Genomic DNA, 17500 nt, shown 5'->3' with positions numbered 1-17500 from the left:
CGTGAGGCTCAAATAGCCAATTTTTGGCTGTAAGAACCCTACGCAGAGTTTCCCAGAGCCTTGGGTCGACCTGAGGCTCTGGTGACGAGAATGGAGTAAAATCGTATGGCGTTGGAAAAAGTAAAATCGGTTAAGCCGCAGTCCCAGGACTCCGTGGGTTAACAATGACATATCTCCTCGAAATTTTTTTACCTAAAAGGTAAACCTTTGTTTAGTTGTAGCAATAGGATTTCTCATCAGCTGATAATCTCGACAAATGAGGAAGTAGTTCTACATTACTTACCACTTTCTTGGTTCGATTAACAAAAATTTTATGCACCCTCCACGTCTTCAAGAACATTCCACCAAAGCCAAGTGTGAATCCTATGCAAGCTACCCAGCTGGAAAACTGCCAAAAAAAACACATGCTTGCGGGGTTAGATTTAACAAATCGAAAGTGGCTCGGCGTTGTCTGTACTCTTATCGACAACGATGTTGGTCATCACAGTGGTCAAAATGTTGTGGAATCGCGAGGCGCAGCAGGTGAAAAATTCTCAGGACAGGGTTTAAAACCAACGCAAATTCATTACATTGAAGGCATTAAACTGGATATAAATCTTGTCTTCATTGGTGCCAGGGGAATAGTTACTTTAAGATTGCCGATTACGACAAAAGCTTTGCCTCTAAATATATAACTTCGCAATCATGATATCCGCGGAAGTTTTTCCCGATTAGCCGGTCCATCTCGTTCACGTCGTACAATGTGGGCGAAATATCCAAAATAAAAAACATTGGTACGAGAAGTTTCAGATTAAAACTAGAAAACGAAAAGTTCACATTTGTACCCTCGCGTTTCCGTCAAAGCCTTATGTTTGTTTGGTGATTTGACGTCGTTGTTGTGAAGAGTACCGCAAAAATATGTGCAAAAATGCGTGTCGCACGTGCATCACTTGCACGTTCATCACTTTCCTCTGGATAACCCTAAACCCTAACCCTAACCCTAACCCTAACCCTAACCCTAACCCTATCCCTAAACCCTAACCCTAACCCTAACCCTAACCCTAACCCTACCCCTAAGTTTTGTGAGGTTCCCGATGGCTACCGCTTCATAGATCTTAAAGTCCCAAATGTTTTCAACAGGAGGCAGTGTGGCCGAGTGGTTAGGCCGCTTGCCTTAAGATCCGGAGATCCCGGGTTCAAGACCCACTCTGACCACTCTTTGAATTTGTTCCTGGTTCAAATTCCCATCTGCACTTGTAAATAGCTAACTGGTTTGCCTCCGGCCAGTTGGGATTCTTAACAGTTGAAGTTGTTGTGTTCTATTGTTTCGTTGATTGTGTTTCATTGGCCCTGAAAAGCCCCTATGGGGAGCAGTCAATTAAGTATGTATGTATGTATGTAACAGCATGCAATGTTAATGGTTGTTTATCGTTACATGTACAAGCAGAATCGGGTTGATACTCGGTTTTTTCAAATGGTAAGCAAAAACACCCGGCTGGGAAATTCTGTAGGAATCGGCGAGTACCATTTACACAATTCACTCAGTTTTACCGAGAGGGTCTGAAAAGACGGCTAAAACATGGGAAAAAGCAAATAATAAACGCGTTTTCCGTTTGGAAATTTCGGTTCGAAATGTTCGACTACCTTGCAAGAAGTTCCGAATTTTTTCAAAATTGGGAATTTTTCGGTCGTTCACATCAAAATATCCTTACCATTTACATTCCAAGCAAAATTTCCAAATATTTTGATAAATTGCAAACAACCAATAATTATCTGCTATCCTCCCACGGTGTGTTCCGAGTCGGTGAACAATCCAAGTATCAACCCCCGCCCATCAGGCAACCGCCCACCACCTTAAGTTTGTTGAATAGCCGCAAAACAGGTGTTTTCCTCTTGGTTATGTACTAGATATCCAGGCTATCAAATTCCTGGCGCAACAGAGTTTCTATATCCTAAAACAGTTACCGAAATTGCAGGTGGAAAGAGCTTGTTCTGGTTACTTATTTCCAGGTTTTTACCAAGAGCCCATCAGTAGGAGCATACCTCCGAACTAACTTCTTGATCGGGCGTTTTGACAGACCTATTTATTCTTAAAAAGTCTTTCCCGCCAATGAGAATCCCGTGGGAGCCCGATGAACAATCACAAGAAACTAACTTGACGTCCTAGCGTCACCAAACCGGAACTGCCTTTGTTGCAGTTGTTTTTTTTTTTTGGAAAGGTACTCTAAAAATAGATCGGTCTGTAAAAAATGCCGTGACATAGGCTTTGTGTGAGAGTTGCTCGCTCCTAGTCATGCATATTATGGGAGCGAGTTTTTATTTATTACCCGCTTTTTCATTTCCTTTTCTTTATTTATTTGTTTTTATTTTTATACGGCATTTGCAGGAAGATTTACGATCCAGTGATCATACTCACCCTACAACCTATAATCACTTCACTGCCTGGACCTACAAAATTCCGGCCATCAATGCTGATCAGAATTCCAGAAATGTAGATAAGAATCGCACCAACCACTATGATATTATTCATACGAGGACTTGACATCTTGATATATCTGAAAGACATTTAGAACTAACAGTTCACCTTTAACGAAATTGACACAAGTGATACTCCCACTCTTCAAACCTTAGACTCGCTTTGAAGAGGAGGCAGACATGAACGCGGAAATGGTCTATTGTATCTATTAGGCCTAGTTCGATATATCAATATTCACACATGGTTACGAGGCTTTATGGTTAAATTTGAATATTCTTTTGGTTAGAAATCTCCCTTGAGACTTGTGAGACAAAGGCCGTGTTTTCACCAGCGGTTTTTAAGGTCACTTAGGCCCGTTTCAAACATCGAACATTACAATTGCCGAATCTAATGCAAATGAGAAAAATCGATTGTTTTCGCTCATTTGCATTGGATTCGGCACATGTAAAGTTCGAAGTTTGAAACGGGCCTTAGCGAGTGACAACCGGAAATCGCGTGAAAACAGTTGCTTTTCCAACTCGCTTAAAGTTAAGCGAGTCGGCAAACTTCAATGGCCGGAAAACTCATTAAATTTAAGCCAAAAAACCAGGAAGCTTAAGGCTGCGTTCGATTGGGAAATCTGGCTTTAGATCTTAAGGACGGTGCCTACTAATTAAAGATATTTTTGCCCCGGTGTGTGATTATGCAGAAAATGTAGATCGTAACAGGTGTAATTGAAATCCAAAAAGAAAATTGGGGGTAACCGCGCATTTTTCAAAGATAATTCATGAATAATTTTTATAAAAAGCTTTGAAATACAAAGCAATGTATGGCGTTTTTTCTCAAATTGAAGCTTAATTATCTCTCAAAAATGTATGGCGACCCTCAATTTTCTTTCTGGACCTATAGTACTTACTAAGATCTACTTTCTCCGTGTAGTTTTAAACCCCGCAATAATATCCCTGTATTAGTAATCATCGGAGATAGGAAATCCGAGTATCTGGAGATGCGCAGAACGTATGCGCAATAACAATAATAGGCACCTTCCTGAAAATCTGGATCTTCGGATTTCCAATCGAACACAAAATTCGAAAGCGGATTTCGCGACGAATTTTGTTAATTGAAATCCTTACCCGACATGGATTTCCAATTGGTTAATCTGCGACAAAATCCGTTTTCAGATTTTGTGTTTGATTGGAAATCCGAAGATCCAGATTTTAAGATCTAAATCCGGACTTCCCAATCGAACGCACCCTAAGAGAGTTGGCAATTACTTTCGGCCGATGAGGAGTCGTTTGTAATTATGGAAATCAGAAATACAACAGGCGTGCTATTTTTATTATTGTATTGCAAGTGGTCTCTCCTCATTTAATGTTACCCGTGACAACACGTATCATTTTTAAAGAGGTCTGCAAACAAACCACTTTCAGGAATGAAGGGGTAGTTTCTACAGAAACTGTGGTGCTGCGTCGGTGGGGAAGTAGTATACAAAAATTTGGTTTTATCAACGGAGTTGATAATGTAAACTGGCCACCGTACAGAGATTCTAAAAGCTGACGTTTCGAGCGTTAGCCCTTCGTCAGAGCGAATCGAGGGATAATAACAACACTTTACAACCGTTGACGTACCCACCCATCCAGTTACAGGAAAGTTTGCCGGTACAGGAGGTTTTCACGTTTTCACGTAATCGCCGCCATTTTGATGAACGAAAACAAAAGATCTCTCATTAGCTTCTTTTGTTCGTCCACCAGAAGTCGTACATTTCTCTACTGTTATTGGTGTCTCTAGAGGTTGGTTGCGGAAAACCTCCTTTTTTACAAGGTGAACAAGACGAAATAATCGCGAAATACTTGTGCTAAGGTATATTTTGAAAGTGACGTTTTCGTTGCCGTGGCCGTCGTCTATTATAGTAGGAACCCTTAGATTCTAGTACGAGGACGAGAACGAGTTCGGGATTTAGCGAAAATACTTAGAAAATTTATACCCCGGACAATTAATCTTACTCTTTGTTAGCAGCAGAAGTTTCTCAGCTATTCCTATTAATGGTAACTGAACCCTTTTCTGATCGAAAAATGTCAAACTGCTACCGTGTTGGTGACTTGTTTTGACACGACGACATTTTTGCAAAAACCTTGTACTAAAATGACGAAGGTATCACGTTTTTTCCGCCAAAATGACGCTGGTTTGCGAGCTCTTGCTGTTGTTCTATGAGAAGATCTCGTACTCGTTCTCGTTTTAGAATCTAAAGCTCTCTAGCCGCAGGGATGGCGCAGTGGTTAGAACACTCACTTTCCACCAATGGCACCCGGGAATGATTCCCGGATCGCACGCCATGTGGGTTAATTGAATTGATTGGTTCTCTACTCTGCTCCGAGATGTTTTCTCTTAAGCTAATGTGAAAAGAAAAAAAGTTCTTAACCCACATGCGAAACGGTGCAGCCATCCCTCCTTTATACTTGATGGCCAAAGAGGAACATGGGAACGCGTTATTTAGGAACGTTGTTTACTCAATACCTGTGCTCACTGTTGTTGATGTTAAAGGTTAAGAAGGCGACCGCTATTATAATTCCCAGACCGTCTGCAGCACAAAAGAATCCGAAAAGTCCTAAGGAAATTTCGAACTGTTTGTTAACCGTTGTCATTTGATCTGCTGGAATCTTGCCTCCTGAAATTTGGATAATCATTTGTAAGTCACGTCAGCATTATCATATCTCATGTATTCAGGTGCTCGAATTCATACCTCATCATATATTCATGTATTCTCAAATCTCATCAGTTCATATTCCGTTAAGGACGGTGCCTACTAATTCAGAGGTATTTTTTTCCCGGCTTATGAATACGCGGGAAAAGCAGATCTTAACAAGTGTTATTGAAATCCAAAAAGAAAATTGGGGGTAACCACGCATTTTTCAAAGATACTTAATCAAAAGTACTTGTAAAAGCTTTAAAATACAAAGCAATGTATGGCGTTGTTTTCCAAATTGAAGCTTAATTATCTCTGAAAAATGCGTGGTTACCCCCAATTTTCTTTTTGGATACCAAGAGTACTTGCTGAGTTCTGCTTTCTCCGCATAGTTTTAAACTGCGCAAAAATATCCCTGTATTGGTAAGCACCACCAATAGGAAACCTGAGTATCTTGAGATGCGCAGAACGTATGCGCTCTAACAATAGTAGGCACCTTCCTTAAGACCTTTAAAACGTAACACAAAGTCCTCAGTTGTCATCGAAGGAGGCCTATTCTGACGATAGTCTCGTTACCATTCCCTGCAATACTCACGCCGTCGCCATCTTGAACTATGTCAAGTGGCGTTTCGGCGTGGCCTCTTTCCCTTTTTTTAAGCGGCTGTTGCCACTCTCGGTAACCAAGTCTTTCGTCCAAACCACCCATTTGAAAAAGCTATTTGACAATGATCTTATATATTGTTAAAAATAGGAGCGTTCAGCTTAACAACTTGGTAGCCTACATTGGTGATTGGCGCACTGCTAGCTATCTAAAAACCTGATCTGAGCTTAATAGATTCCAGATCAAAGAGCATTTTGTGTGTTAAAATCAGGACGACGTTTAAAAAAGGAAACTTGCTTGGAGGCCCCTTGGTTTAAGTCGCTCGGAAAAAAAGTACACCAAGCAATAATTTCGTCTCAAAACTGAACCCTAAGTGAATTGGCGAAATCTGGTGATATTTGCCTTTCCTCTTGAACTCAACTATTCGTGGAACTTCGTTCCCAGGGCTTTTTTCGGGAAAAAGCACTTGGAACGAGGTTGAGAAAACGCCGAAGCCTACTTATTTTAAACAGACTAGACCAGCGCACTCTAGATGTACACAATATAAAACAAGGTTGGTCTTAACTCACCTTGCCAAATAAATTTAGCAGATTCGAGAGCAAGCTCTTCCTTAAGCACTGTGTAATTTCCAAGTATTTTTATTTCATTACCTGGGATAAAAAAATTTTCTTCCTCAGCTCAAAATGGTGAGATTTAAAAATTACAAAATTTTTGCTGAGTGAATTTCTCTTTCTTGATGAAGTATTTCCAATTGCAGCTTCTCCACACCAGGTGCAAACACTTGCTAGCTGTCACATGATTGTGCACGCGTTAAAGCAGGCGCGGACTTTTTCTTCACTTGATTAGTTTGTCAGAGCGTTATAGAAAGGTAGATCCCGCTCGGCTTATATACCCCAACAGCACATTCTAGAAATTTCAAGAACCCTAATTCCGTCAACAGTCTATTTATTAACTGGCCACTTTGAAGTTGCGCGGAAGACAGGGTAAAGGGCCTTGTTGAATTGCATCGCGGCACTGTTTTGGGGGACGCATTGCAAGGAGCAAGAACTCAAGTTACAAGAAAGCGATATACTAGCATCTGAGCTTCCTAAACAGCCAGAATAATGTACAATGGAAATTCTAAAACGATTGATTGCTTGCCAAGGTGCATAATTGCCCAGAAAACGAAAAGATTTTAAACATAAGGTCATTTAGATCGTGGTACATGCGACGCTTACTTACTAACTATGTAAGTTATAAAGATTTTACCTGCAGTTGATTGTTATTTTACAAGAATATACGAAAGTGTTTTTGCTTTGCAGAGTAAACGACTGCATAAACAGTGGCTCGTCCCCAAAACAGTCCCCTAATGCTTTTCAATAACACTCTCGACCATGTCTGCCACGCAACCTCAAAGTGACCAATAGTTACATAAGAAATGAGTCTTTAATTAATAGTAGTCAACAATGTCATTTCTAGAATGTTCTTAGCACAAAGACTAATTATCATAAGAATCTTGAATGTTCTAGATATCGTAACAGGAATAGTCAGATAGTTATTCTAACGAAAGGTTATGTATTTGCCACATCGCTGAGGAAAGAAAACCTGAAGGAGACCGTTGTTGCAGGCTATGACCAGAAAACGTTCATAAGGATAGAGGGTCTCACCTTGCTTTTGGCCGACTTCCACAATTCCTTTCCTTTCGCCCTCCTTATTGTAGTACACTTGGCCCTGTGTGATAAGCATCACCAAAACAGTTAATACTAATATCTGACTTCGCTTTTGTGAAGAATGTTTTAGAAGACTCCTTTTTGGAACAAATAAAATGGCTTACAGTAAATCCTTGGAACTTGACAGTTGATAACGATTCCTTGAATATCTGTGCCATTTCTGCGTCTTCGTAGTTAAATTCATCCAAGGTCTTGTTTCTGCTAGCGAGGATTGCAGCTGATCTGTTCAGAGCCAGTGCAATGGACACCATTGCGTCATACGCAAAACCCGAATATTGTCCAAGGCGGTTGACATTGTTTTCCCACCAACTGTGCGTTTTCTGCAAGGTTTTAACCATTGAGAGATGCATTTACATCTTTTTAAAGTTGTTAAAGACATCATCAATGACAAGCAATTGAAAATCGTATACGCAAAAAATCACAAATCAAATTTTTCCAATATCCTTACCTTGCCCCCTATTATATTGGGTGAACTGGGTCCGACTTTTCGAAAGGCAGTCATGATGTAATTTCCAAACGCTTCGGCCACGTGTTTTGGTTTGCATTTGAATTTGGAGGCATTTGCAGTGTGATCTTTCCACCAACTAGGCTGGTACCAGCCTATCAAAAGCCATACATACTTGCCCCCGTAAAAGCCTTGCTTGTAAGCCTTAGAACGAAGCAAAAGAAATTGATATTGCTAGCAATACAAGAAGTCCTTCTGCACTTTAATTTGATAAAAATGCTTGTGATATACGCAGAAAGCTACGTGAAATAACATTAGTACGACAGTGGTTGGGAAACCAGCGCTAACCATGCATTTTTCGGAGATAATTAAGCTTCAATTTGGAAAAGAACGCCAGACATTGCTTTGTATTTTAAAGCTCTTTACAAATATTGTTGATTAATTATCATCTTCGAAAAATGCGTGGTTAACTTTGGATTTCAATAACACTTGTTGAGATCTGCTTTTCCCGCATATTCAGTAAACCGCACAAAAATATCTTGGAATTCGTAGGCACCGTCGTTAAGCTAGGTACATGGGTTGGTAGGGAAGCACAATTTCAGGTGCTTGTGACCTGGAGCTTAAAACTCTTATTTCTCTGATTGGCGTTAAATAAATGAGTGTAAATGAAGGGGAGGGGGGGACTTTTTCCCAGTCTTTTGATCCCTGAAATTGTTTGTGTTCCCTTTTCCCATAAGATGTTTTGTCATTATTCCCCTTTCCCCCAGTTCAAATTACACGTTTTCTTATTCCTCAAAACCCTAGGGAGGGATTCACAAATCCCTTTCTCAGATCATCCACATCAAGGATAGCTTTTCCACTAAGAATTGGGTCTCTTAGCCGATCAACGCATACTTTTTCCTTTTACGTCACATTTGCATACATTAGGGAGGTTAAGCACGCGCGTCTTTGAGACGCGGACGGCAACCGGAAGTGAGCTGTTTTCCCTTTTAACTCATCTTCACACAAACACATTTCCAAGTATCTTCTCTCCATTAGAAATGATTCGTATAAAAATCTGGGAGACGCCACTGTCCTGGCACGCGAAATGTTCAGTTCCGGTTGCCGTCCGCGTCTCAAAAACGCGCGTGCTTAAGCTCCCTATTAAAAAGAGACGCCACGGATCTGAAAACATTCAGTATTAGGACATCGATCACTCAAGTGGGGATACCAGTTCACTCCTTGTGATGACCCCCATACAAACCCAAAATATTAAAATAAAAGCTGCGGTAAACAGATCTCACTGAATCACTTCTTCATACTCGTTACCAGAGGTAACTATGAATAACGACACCTAGTCCGCTCCAAACCAGGGAGAGCGTGAATCCTGAACTTCCGGTTCTTCTTCGGAAGAAAGGAAGAAAAACAATAACCACCTGGCAAAAGACCTTGACGGCCACTTTTTCTGAGAAAAGCCCAACAATCACTCGCGCATCTTTGTCCTGGAAGAAAACAAATGTTGGATGAGATATTTTAAGTATGGTTTCTGCATAAATAGAAAATTCTTCCTTTGTCAGAAGCGAGAATTTCTAGGGGTTTTCGGGAAAAAGAGAACATCGCAAATTTAAATTGGGGAACAGAGGAACAAAGACAAAACATCTAGGGGAACAAGGAAGCATCGACCATTTTAGGGATAATAAAGCTGAGAGCAAGTTTAGAAGTAATTTCGGCAACAAGGGAACACACGGCTTAGCAAATTTTTAAAGAGAAAAATGGAACAAGGACTTCCGCTAGGAGGCCCTCAGAGGTCATCTGGGGTCTACAGCTTTCTCTACTCTTTTCTTTCCTTCCTTAAGAAAAGAAAGAGTACAAATGATCAAAGCCCATAAACAACAAGTGTCGATCTCTCTCATCTGACCATGGTCCATCAGTTTACCTTCTGTATTATGTAAATTTAGAATACGGTTTCTGTCAAATTGTGGCCAATAAGATTGGACCTGATGACCACAATAGGACCATGCATACCAGGGAAAATAAGCCGCGGCTTACTTAAGACGCGAACTGGGCCATTTATACGAGTGCGGCTTACATAAGACGCGAAATGCTCGTATAAATGGTTCGTGGCTAAGTTCGCGGCCAACTGATCCAATGATGACGTAAATTTATTTTGATGCCTCGTTTTGGGTAATTAATTGCGAGGCAAGATTTACGACATCACAAGATAAATGGCACGAGTAAGCAAACAAGCGAAGAAAAATTATCAAACTAAAGTTTTACATGTAATCCAGTATCGATCCAGTGAAGTCGTAAACGAACACTTGCGGTGTGCTGCAGAACTTACACTGGCTGAATTCAACTTACTTAGCAACTTCAATACCACTACAAATAGCGAGAAGCTGCTTCTCTTCCGGGACACTCCACGATCGCTTTTTCGCTGAATCTTTTTCTTTAGTAGTACGTGATTCGTTGCTCGCGCTCGCCATTTTTCTCAGGAGAATGAACGGGAGCAAAAAGGACGTATGGGCTCTAATAACAAAACAAGTGCACGTAAAGGAGCCGTTCACGGCTTCAACAAGCCGCGGACAACGCTTGAGTACATTTATACGGACACGTTCACGTCACGTCCAAAACCCCTTGGTCAGGATAAACCTCGGCTTGAGCTAGCTGCGGATGGAGTAAGCCGTGAACTTCGATTTTGTATCATTTAAAAGGACTGTTCGCGTCTTATGTAAGCCACAGCTTATTTTCTCTCGTATAAACGGCCCTAATATCTCTTACTGATCTGTATCCAAGGATCCTTACGAAGGATTGCTTGCGCTTATTGCAAAATCATGGCCGGTTGTGCAAGGAACGCAATACCACCGCGTTTCTATTCCCGCAAAAATACCTAGCAGTAGCCGTCCCAAAAATAGATAATACCGAAACCCTGATTCGCCGCATTCTTCTGAAATTAATGTTATTGAAAATTTAGTCACCCAGCAAGGGTTTAAGCAAGGCAATTACGGATGTTAAATGTTAAATTGTATAGCTATTAGATCTTCGAGCCTTGAATTTCTTAAGCCTCAAGAAAATGAATAACGATGAGTTATTGTTGGTCTTAATATGACTTCAATTAAGGCGCACAAATGGGCCTTATTCGCGCGGCGGCCATATTGGCCATAGACAATGGATTTCGTACCCCGAGGCTCGAGTTGAAAAGTTTCGGTGCGAAAATCATATATATCATATCATATATCATATATCTTTATTTATCCTCGGATTTTAGAGTAGCTTGGTGTAGCATTTATCCTTCTACCCATGATGCACCACACAAGACAGACCACAACAACGGGAACTACATGCCCTACTCTTTGCGACAAGTTCGCGGGTTCTTTTACGTCCCACAGCGTTATGAACATTGCAGGGTTGTGAGACGGGGCCTACGGTTTATCGACCTTATCCGAGAATAATTGAAAGTCTAACCATTTGCAGATGTAATTACAAAGGCAGCACTTTCTCCTCAGTTATCTAAAGACCCTGAGTTTTGGTTCGGTCGGAGTTGAGTTCACGACCTCCCGCACGACAGCTTGGTGCTCAACCAACTGAGCCCCCCTGCGCTGTGCGTGCAAACATGGCCGCCATGTGATTGTGGGTGCACTATTCAAATCCTCCGCCTGAATTGAGCTTTATTACTATGCAAACGTTTCTTTTCATGCAATTTCAAGATGCTGGAGTCATCCATGTCGATGAGAAAATAGTAAACATATACCTGCACAAGATGCGACAACTTGCAATTGGTCTTGCACTGAAATGCCGTATCCAATTGAAACTTAGAAGCAATCCTCAATCGAGGCGAGTGCACAATTCAAAAGAGCCCGTTTTTAAAAAAAAGGATTTCAGAGGATTATTGTTCTGTTTAGTTGTATTATACTGCATTTTCGCAGCAGATGTTTACCTGAAATGTCTTAATTGGAGACCGGTGATCCTCTTCATCAATGCCATTAAGGAACGCTTTAGCCACGATAGTGATGTTATGTTTCTCCAGTAGCTCAATAAGACTTGTGAAAGCCTTAAAAACATGACCAAAAGGTAAGTATCATGGGAACAGGTGTTAATGCTTGCCTGGTGGTCCGTGCAAAGAAACAGGCGAAGAAATGGTGACACTCATACATGAATTGAACATCATTTTTGTGCAACTATTTTCTTCTGTTTCTGGAAAACTTATGGGCACCTTCACGGGAAATTTTTCACCCATTGTTTGAAGCGAATTGTTCACACAAGAACGTGGCTGCTTGCTGGCACAGAAAATGGGAAAACGCCTGATCAATAAGCAAGGGTACCCAACGAGCAAATTAAGCCAAAAGCATTTGAAAAACATTTCTACAACAAGTTGCAAAAATAGTGGAGACACTTCACCTTCTTGGGGCGTTATTAATTTCCCTATTATCTCTCACACTGCAGCCCCCCTCCCCCCCTTATCAGTGTTGCTAGCGAGACAAAAAAATGTTGGGAACTTAAGCAGTTAACATTGAAAGGAGGAGAGGGGAGAGGAAGTGGGAAAAGTTTAAATTCTAGATACGGCGAGTATTGGAAGTTAGAAAAGGTGTTTTTTAATGAAAGTGTCTCAACAATTTTTCAACTTGTTGTAGGCTCCTTGTAATGTATAAAGACTGTCTAAAGAGATATTTTTATCACCCAGGAGAATTTGATTTGTTCGGATATCTTAGCTGAGAATTGAAGTGCCAGAAAATTATAGGGAATGATATTTTCATTTCAGAAATTGCTAGCTGAACTTTACCTTCTAAGTTCTTCCAACCGAACCATTTTCTCATCCGAAACTGCTAGGTGACGTTTTTAAGTGCCAAAAATTGAAAAAATCATACCCCTTCCGAAAACGTAAGGAACTACTTTTCACTGGTTGCGAATCTTTTAGGCGATATTTTAGTAAAGAAATCTGTTGCTGTTTGGCGACGTAGAACCGAAATTCTTAGAACAGTTTGACTCTCCCGAACACAGATTTCAACGAAGATTATAATTGGGTACCCCTGAAGAAGGATAAAAAAGTATTAGCGTCATTATCATCATATTCTGTGTTTATGATAAGGCTGAAGGCAAAAGGGTTGCTTAGATCTATCCTGTTAATGCCCATTTAAGGAGCGACTCCCGGGCAGCGACTGTACTGGCTGGGCTCTAAAATCTATTTCCTTGATGTACTTGTCCTTTTTTTCACGTTGCGATAAAAAACCCAAGAGGATGAGGGTCCCTTGAAATACATTGAGACAGAGTTCCATAGTATGGCACCTCTGTAACTGCTAGAGGTTTGTAGATTTATTAGCGTTCTTTTCATATAATTACTCACAGCCTCATAGTAAGGTTCTTTCTCAGTTAGTATTGCAATTCTGTTCCATTTAAAATGCTGCAAGATAGCTAGACGAACGCGATTTTGTCCTTTCTCGGGAGGAATGGTTCTAAAGAAGAGAGGATACTTTTTCTTGTCTGAGAGATAGAATGAAGATGCTCCGTAAGCTACCTGTAGGTAGAAATGAAAGAAAATTAAACCAGGCGGAAAAACTTGCAGTATAGGCAAAGAATACAAAGGATACAAACGTTTTCTATTGCGAACTAAATGAAAATAAAAACATGGTATTTTATGGCTGCAAATATTCACATTTACGAGAGGGCCGCACCTTACAAGAGGCGCGAACTTTGCGAATCTGTATAAATGGCACAAAAACGCATTCGTCCTGTATAAATGTAAACTACGTCTGTTAAATTTATTCAAGAGAAAAAATGCAAGCCCTACACAAAGGCGTGCACTTCCCGTTTAACAACGTCGTTCCCAGTGCCCCCCTCTCTCGCTCCATGGGAAGAAAAGAAGAGAGACACTGGCAACGAGGTTGCCCGTACAAATGGCCTATGTTCTTGTTTGGGCATGTAATTAACTGCTGCCTCTTATTTATGAAGGCAAGGTGTGCACTATTTCTCTAGTATAGCGTTTACAGTTATACCTGTATGAGATTCAAAAGTTGAGAGCATTCAGCGATGGGTGTAGTGGCTGCACTGCAGATTCCTCCAAGCAACATTATCTTTGTCGGCGGATCCTTTATGTGTTGAAATAAAGCTTGGACACCATGACCCAGCTGACACTAAAATGAGGATTTCGTGAAAGGACGATTAGATTGGTTTTTTTTTCGAGGTTCATGGAATTTAATAAGAAATCCAATTGTTGTAAAAGAGCGTTGGTTCAAATGAAACCTGAGGGTTGAACTCCCACCCGGAGCAAAACTTCCTTTGACGGTTGTATCAAGCTAAGCTTGCTTACATATCAAAAGTCACGGAGGAAAAAGGTGAGCATATCATATATGACAGGATTTTACTAATTAATGGCCTATTTTTTCGATTTGAAAGACCAAAATTCCCCTTTTGATAAACAATGGAAAAGTGTCGGGCCCACAAGCCATACATGTTGAGGCTACCCCTGCCTCCGTATCTCCCTCGAAGACCGTTTGTGTTAATAGACCTATATATAGATCGTTTTCACTGTCACGCAATAAAAAAATAAATCGAAAACCATCCAGTGGAAAAAGTCAAGAATTCGTGATGTTGTAGAAGATAAATGAAGAAGACACTTCTCCAAGTTTTGGGCCCGTGCGTTTTCCCAAACTTCAGATATTCGTCGAAATGTTTAGCAGAAATTTACAGAGCCCAGTATGAAAACGCCATGTTGGTGCACATCTGTGGTGCACCAATATGGCGGCCGGAAAATAGTGTCAACATCTGTTACTTACTTTGGCTATCTAGGCGAGTGATCATCTGTACTGAACAGACAGCTATTTACTTAAGCACTTTTCCTAATGCTTTAAATTCTAAAAAGGCTCAAAACCATGAGATAAATATATATTTCTCAATAAACTCGATCGTCGCCTCGTGTCACGCACCGCTCCTGACCGCTATAACTCAGAAATTCAAGATGCTCTGGTTTCCAGACGAAGCACGCTATTGAGCTTTAAAATTGCAAATGGATACAAATTTACCGCCTCTTTTGCCTGATGAGGATAAAAACTTTCGTGGCTCTTTAGTTTTGGATTTTAAAAAATGATGACGTCACGTGAAAACGATCTATAGATGTTTGTTCAGTACAGATGATCACTCGCTTACATAGCCAAAGTCAGTTCCAGATGTTGCACTATTTTCCGGCCGCCATATTGGTGCACCACGGAGGTACACCAACATGGCGTTTTCATACTGGGCTCTGTAAATTTCTGCGAAACATTTCAACGAATATCTGAAGTTTGGGGAAACGCACAGGCCTAAAACTTGGAGAAGTGTCTTCTTCATTTATCTTCTACAACATCACGAATTCTTGAATTTTTCCACTGGATGGTTTTCGATTTATTTTTTTATTGCGAAACAGTGAAAACGATCTATTTTGATATATTAAAATTCAGTCCTAAACAAAAGGCATCATCTCGAGGCTCTGGGGAATAAATATAAGGATTTGTACGAGTTTATTCCCCAGAGCCTCGAGATGATGACTTTTGTTTAGGAGTGAATTTGAATATATCGAAAGTGGGCTATTAAGAGGTGCGTGGAGCGTACGGCGTCAAGGAAACATGTAAGAAGCGAGCGAAGCCCTGACTACTTCTTCCCATCTTACTTTGTTCCTTTCCCTCAGGATATGAGATGGGTTTTATTTAATGCAACGCTTCATTCAATTTGGTATTCTCAAACCTTCAATAAAAAAATAGACCACTTTTGATATATTAAAATCCAGCTTGAAAGAGAGGTTTAGAGCTCAAAGACAAAGGGCAGTGGAAAATATGTCGGTATAGTTCCCAACGGGTATCTGTTGTTTAATCAGTTTGTCCTCTCTGCCTCGCTATCACTGAATACTGCCCAAAAATGGTCTATTGATTTGTTTACAAAAAAAAAAAATAAATAATAAAATAATCAATGAATAAATAAATTCAATAATTAAGAAGGAAGGAAAAATGCATGCACTGTTGTTTCTTATACCATAAATGTGTATTTAGAAACAGTCCTAAGAAAATACACGCGCTGATTGGTTAGAAATCGGGCTTCTATAATTCGATGGAGACACAAAACTAGCTCGAGCTCTTGACCTAGAGATGGCTCGAGCAAACAGAATTTGCGTTTTGATAATTAGAGTTAACAAGTTGTTTTCCTTTTTCTCGTCGCATTGTTTTCTAAAAGAAATAAAAAAATGTACCTCGTGTCTCTACCGAGTTATAGAAACACTCGTGAAAGTTTGGGAGAACTCGAAAAAGCTGAGGCTCATGTTCCCACAGCATTTCTCCTTCTCCCAAACTTCATTAATTCATAAGTGAAACAGCCTATCAGGTCATCGATAAAACGACACCCACATGAGCTTTAAACACGATGAAACACTCCTCCATAGAATTCTTTATACTGTATAAAGCACACCAATAACTTGTTTTTCTTGAATGCTAATGTTCTCCTCTCACAATTTCTCCTTCTCCCAAAACTTCATTAATTCAAAAGTGAAACAGCCTATCAGGTCATCGATAAAACGACACCCACATGAGCTTTAAACACGATGAAACACTCCTCCATAGAATTCTTTATACTGTATAAAGCACACCAATAACTTGTTTTTCTTGAATGCTAATGTTCTCCTCTCACAATTTCTCCTTCTCCCAAAACTTCATTAATTCAAAAGTGAAACAGCCTATCAGGTCATCGATAAAACGACACGCACATGAGCTTTAAACACGATGAAACACTCCTCCATAGAATTCTTTATACTGTATAAAGCATACCAATAACTTGTTTTTCTCACAATTTGAACCTTTGTTCGGACTCCCGAGGGACATGCTTTTTGTGGAACGTTTTTTACAAGGCGCGTTTACACGATAGAGGAAAAATGGCACGGGTCCAATAAAAATGTGGAACGGTTCCAATCATTTTTGTAAAGAAACAGTGAAGTTTGATCCGTTTAGTTACGGGACTATAGGCGCCTTTGGTATGGTTAAGAAAGGTACAAAGATCATGGGAACTTTGAAGAGCGCGGTAAAGCGTGTACCTCGCTAGAGTAACTTTAGGCTTTTGAGTGATTTTCAAATATGAAATTAAAGAGCGTGCTCACTTGAATCTATACACGCAAAGCCGAAAGTACAAAACAATTTTTGTATATAGCCACCTGTGCACCATTAGCTCATGAATTAATTAATGGACACAAGAAAGTTATGTGGCACGCTCGTCGAGCTTCGAATTTGTCTGCTATGTAAAAACCATTACAGTTTAATTTTCAAGTATATTCTAAAGACACAACGCAAAACCTATCATCAAAGCTTGATTAAGAGACAAGCTGTTTTAAAGAAATTTTAAATTTTATCAACTGTCGTTGAACATCTCACTTACATTTTATCGCTAAGGTTTTTTCCTTACTCAGAAATAGTTTTTGCCCCAGAAACAAATATGTTTTTCCTCGCCTAGACCGTTGTCGATACGTTTTATTTCCTTTTCTCAAAAAGACACTTCTCGAAAGAAATAAGAAACAGCTTTCCCACACGTAGACGTATGCTAATGAGATTTCTCCTTTGTGTTAACAGTTCTCGTGTATTGTATACTCATTCTAAAATCGACATCTGGGGATACGTCACTGAGGCCTCCTGCTAATGCCAACTGC

General features: G+C 40.2%; 1 protein-coding gene across 2 annotated transcripts in view; it reads right to left on the bottom strand.

Moving 5' to 3' along the window:
- The window catches only part of LOC138047929 (gamma-aminobutyric acid type B receptor subunit 2-like), a 42076-nt gene that overhangs the window by 6036 nt on the left and 18540 nt on the right, over nucleotides 1-17500 (bottom strand). Inside the window, exons 1-12 of one of the 2 annotated variants that reach the window (XM_068894572.1) lie at nucleotides 16215-16919; nucleotides 13839-13976; nucleotides 13190-13360; nucleotides 11786-11899; nucleotides 9288-9353; nucleotides 7876-8076; nucleotides 7532-7747; nucleotides 7365-7428; nucleotides 6288-6368; nucleotides 4949-5099; nucleotides 2396-2534; nucleotides 284-388 (exon numbers count right to left, since the gene is read on the bottom strand). In XM_068894572.1, the coding sequence (XP_068750673.1) occupies nucleotides 284-388; nucleotides 2396-2534; nucleotides 4949-5099; nucleotides 6288-6368; nucleotides 7365-7428; nucleotides 7532-7747; nucleotides 7876-8076; nucleotides 9288-9353; nucleotides 11786-11899; nucleotides 13190-13360; nucleotides 13839-13976; nucleotides 16215-16247 (1479 nt within the window). In that variant the 5' untranslated portion in view covers nucleotides 16248-16919. Of the gene's footprint in view, nucleotides 1-283; nucleotides 389-2395; nucleotides 2535-4948; nucleotides 5100-6287; nucleotides 6369-7364; nucleotides 7429-7531; nucleotides 7748-7875; nucleotides 8077-9287; nucleotides 9354-11785; nucleotides 11900-13189; nucleotides 13361-13838; nucleotides 13977-16214; nucleotides 16920-17500 lie in introns of those variants that run through there. The other variant, XM_068894571.1, reaches the window with a different exon arrangement.

This window comes from Montipora capricornis, chromosome 1 (assembly GCF_036669925.1).
Source record: "Montipora capricornis isolate CH-2021 chromosome 1, ASM3666992v2, whole genome shotgun sequence".
NCBI lineage: Eukaryota > Metazoa > Cnidaria > Anthozoa > Scleractinia > Acroporidae > Montipora > Montipora capricornis.
The sequence above is the reverse complement of the archived record's forward strand: the minus strand, read 5'-3'. Positions and strand labels throughout refer to the sequence as shown.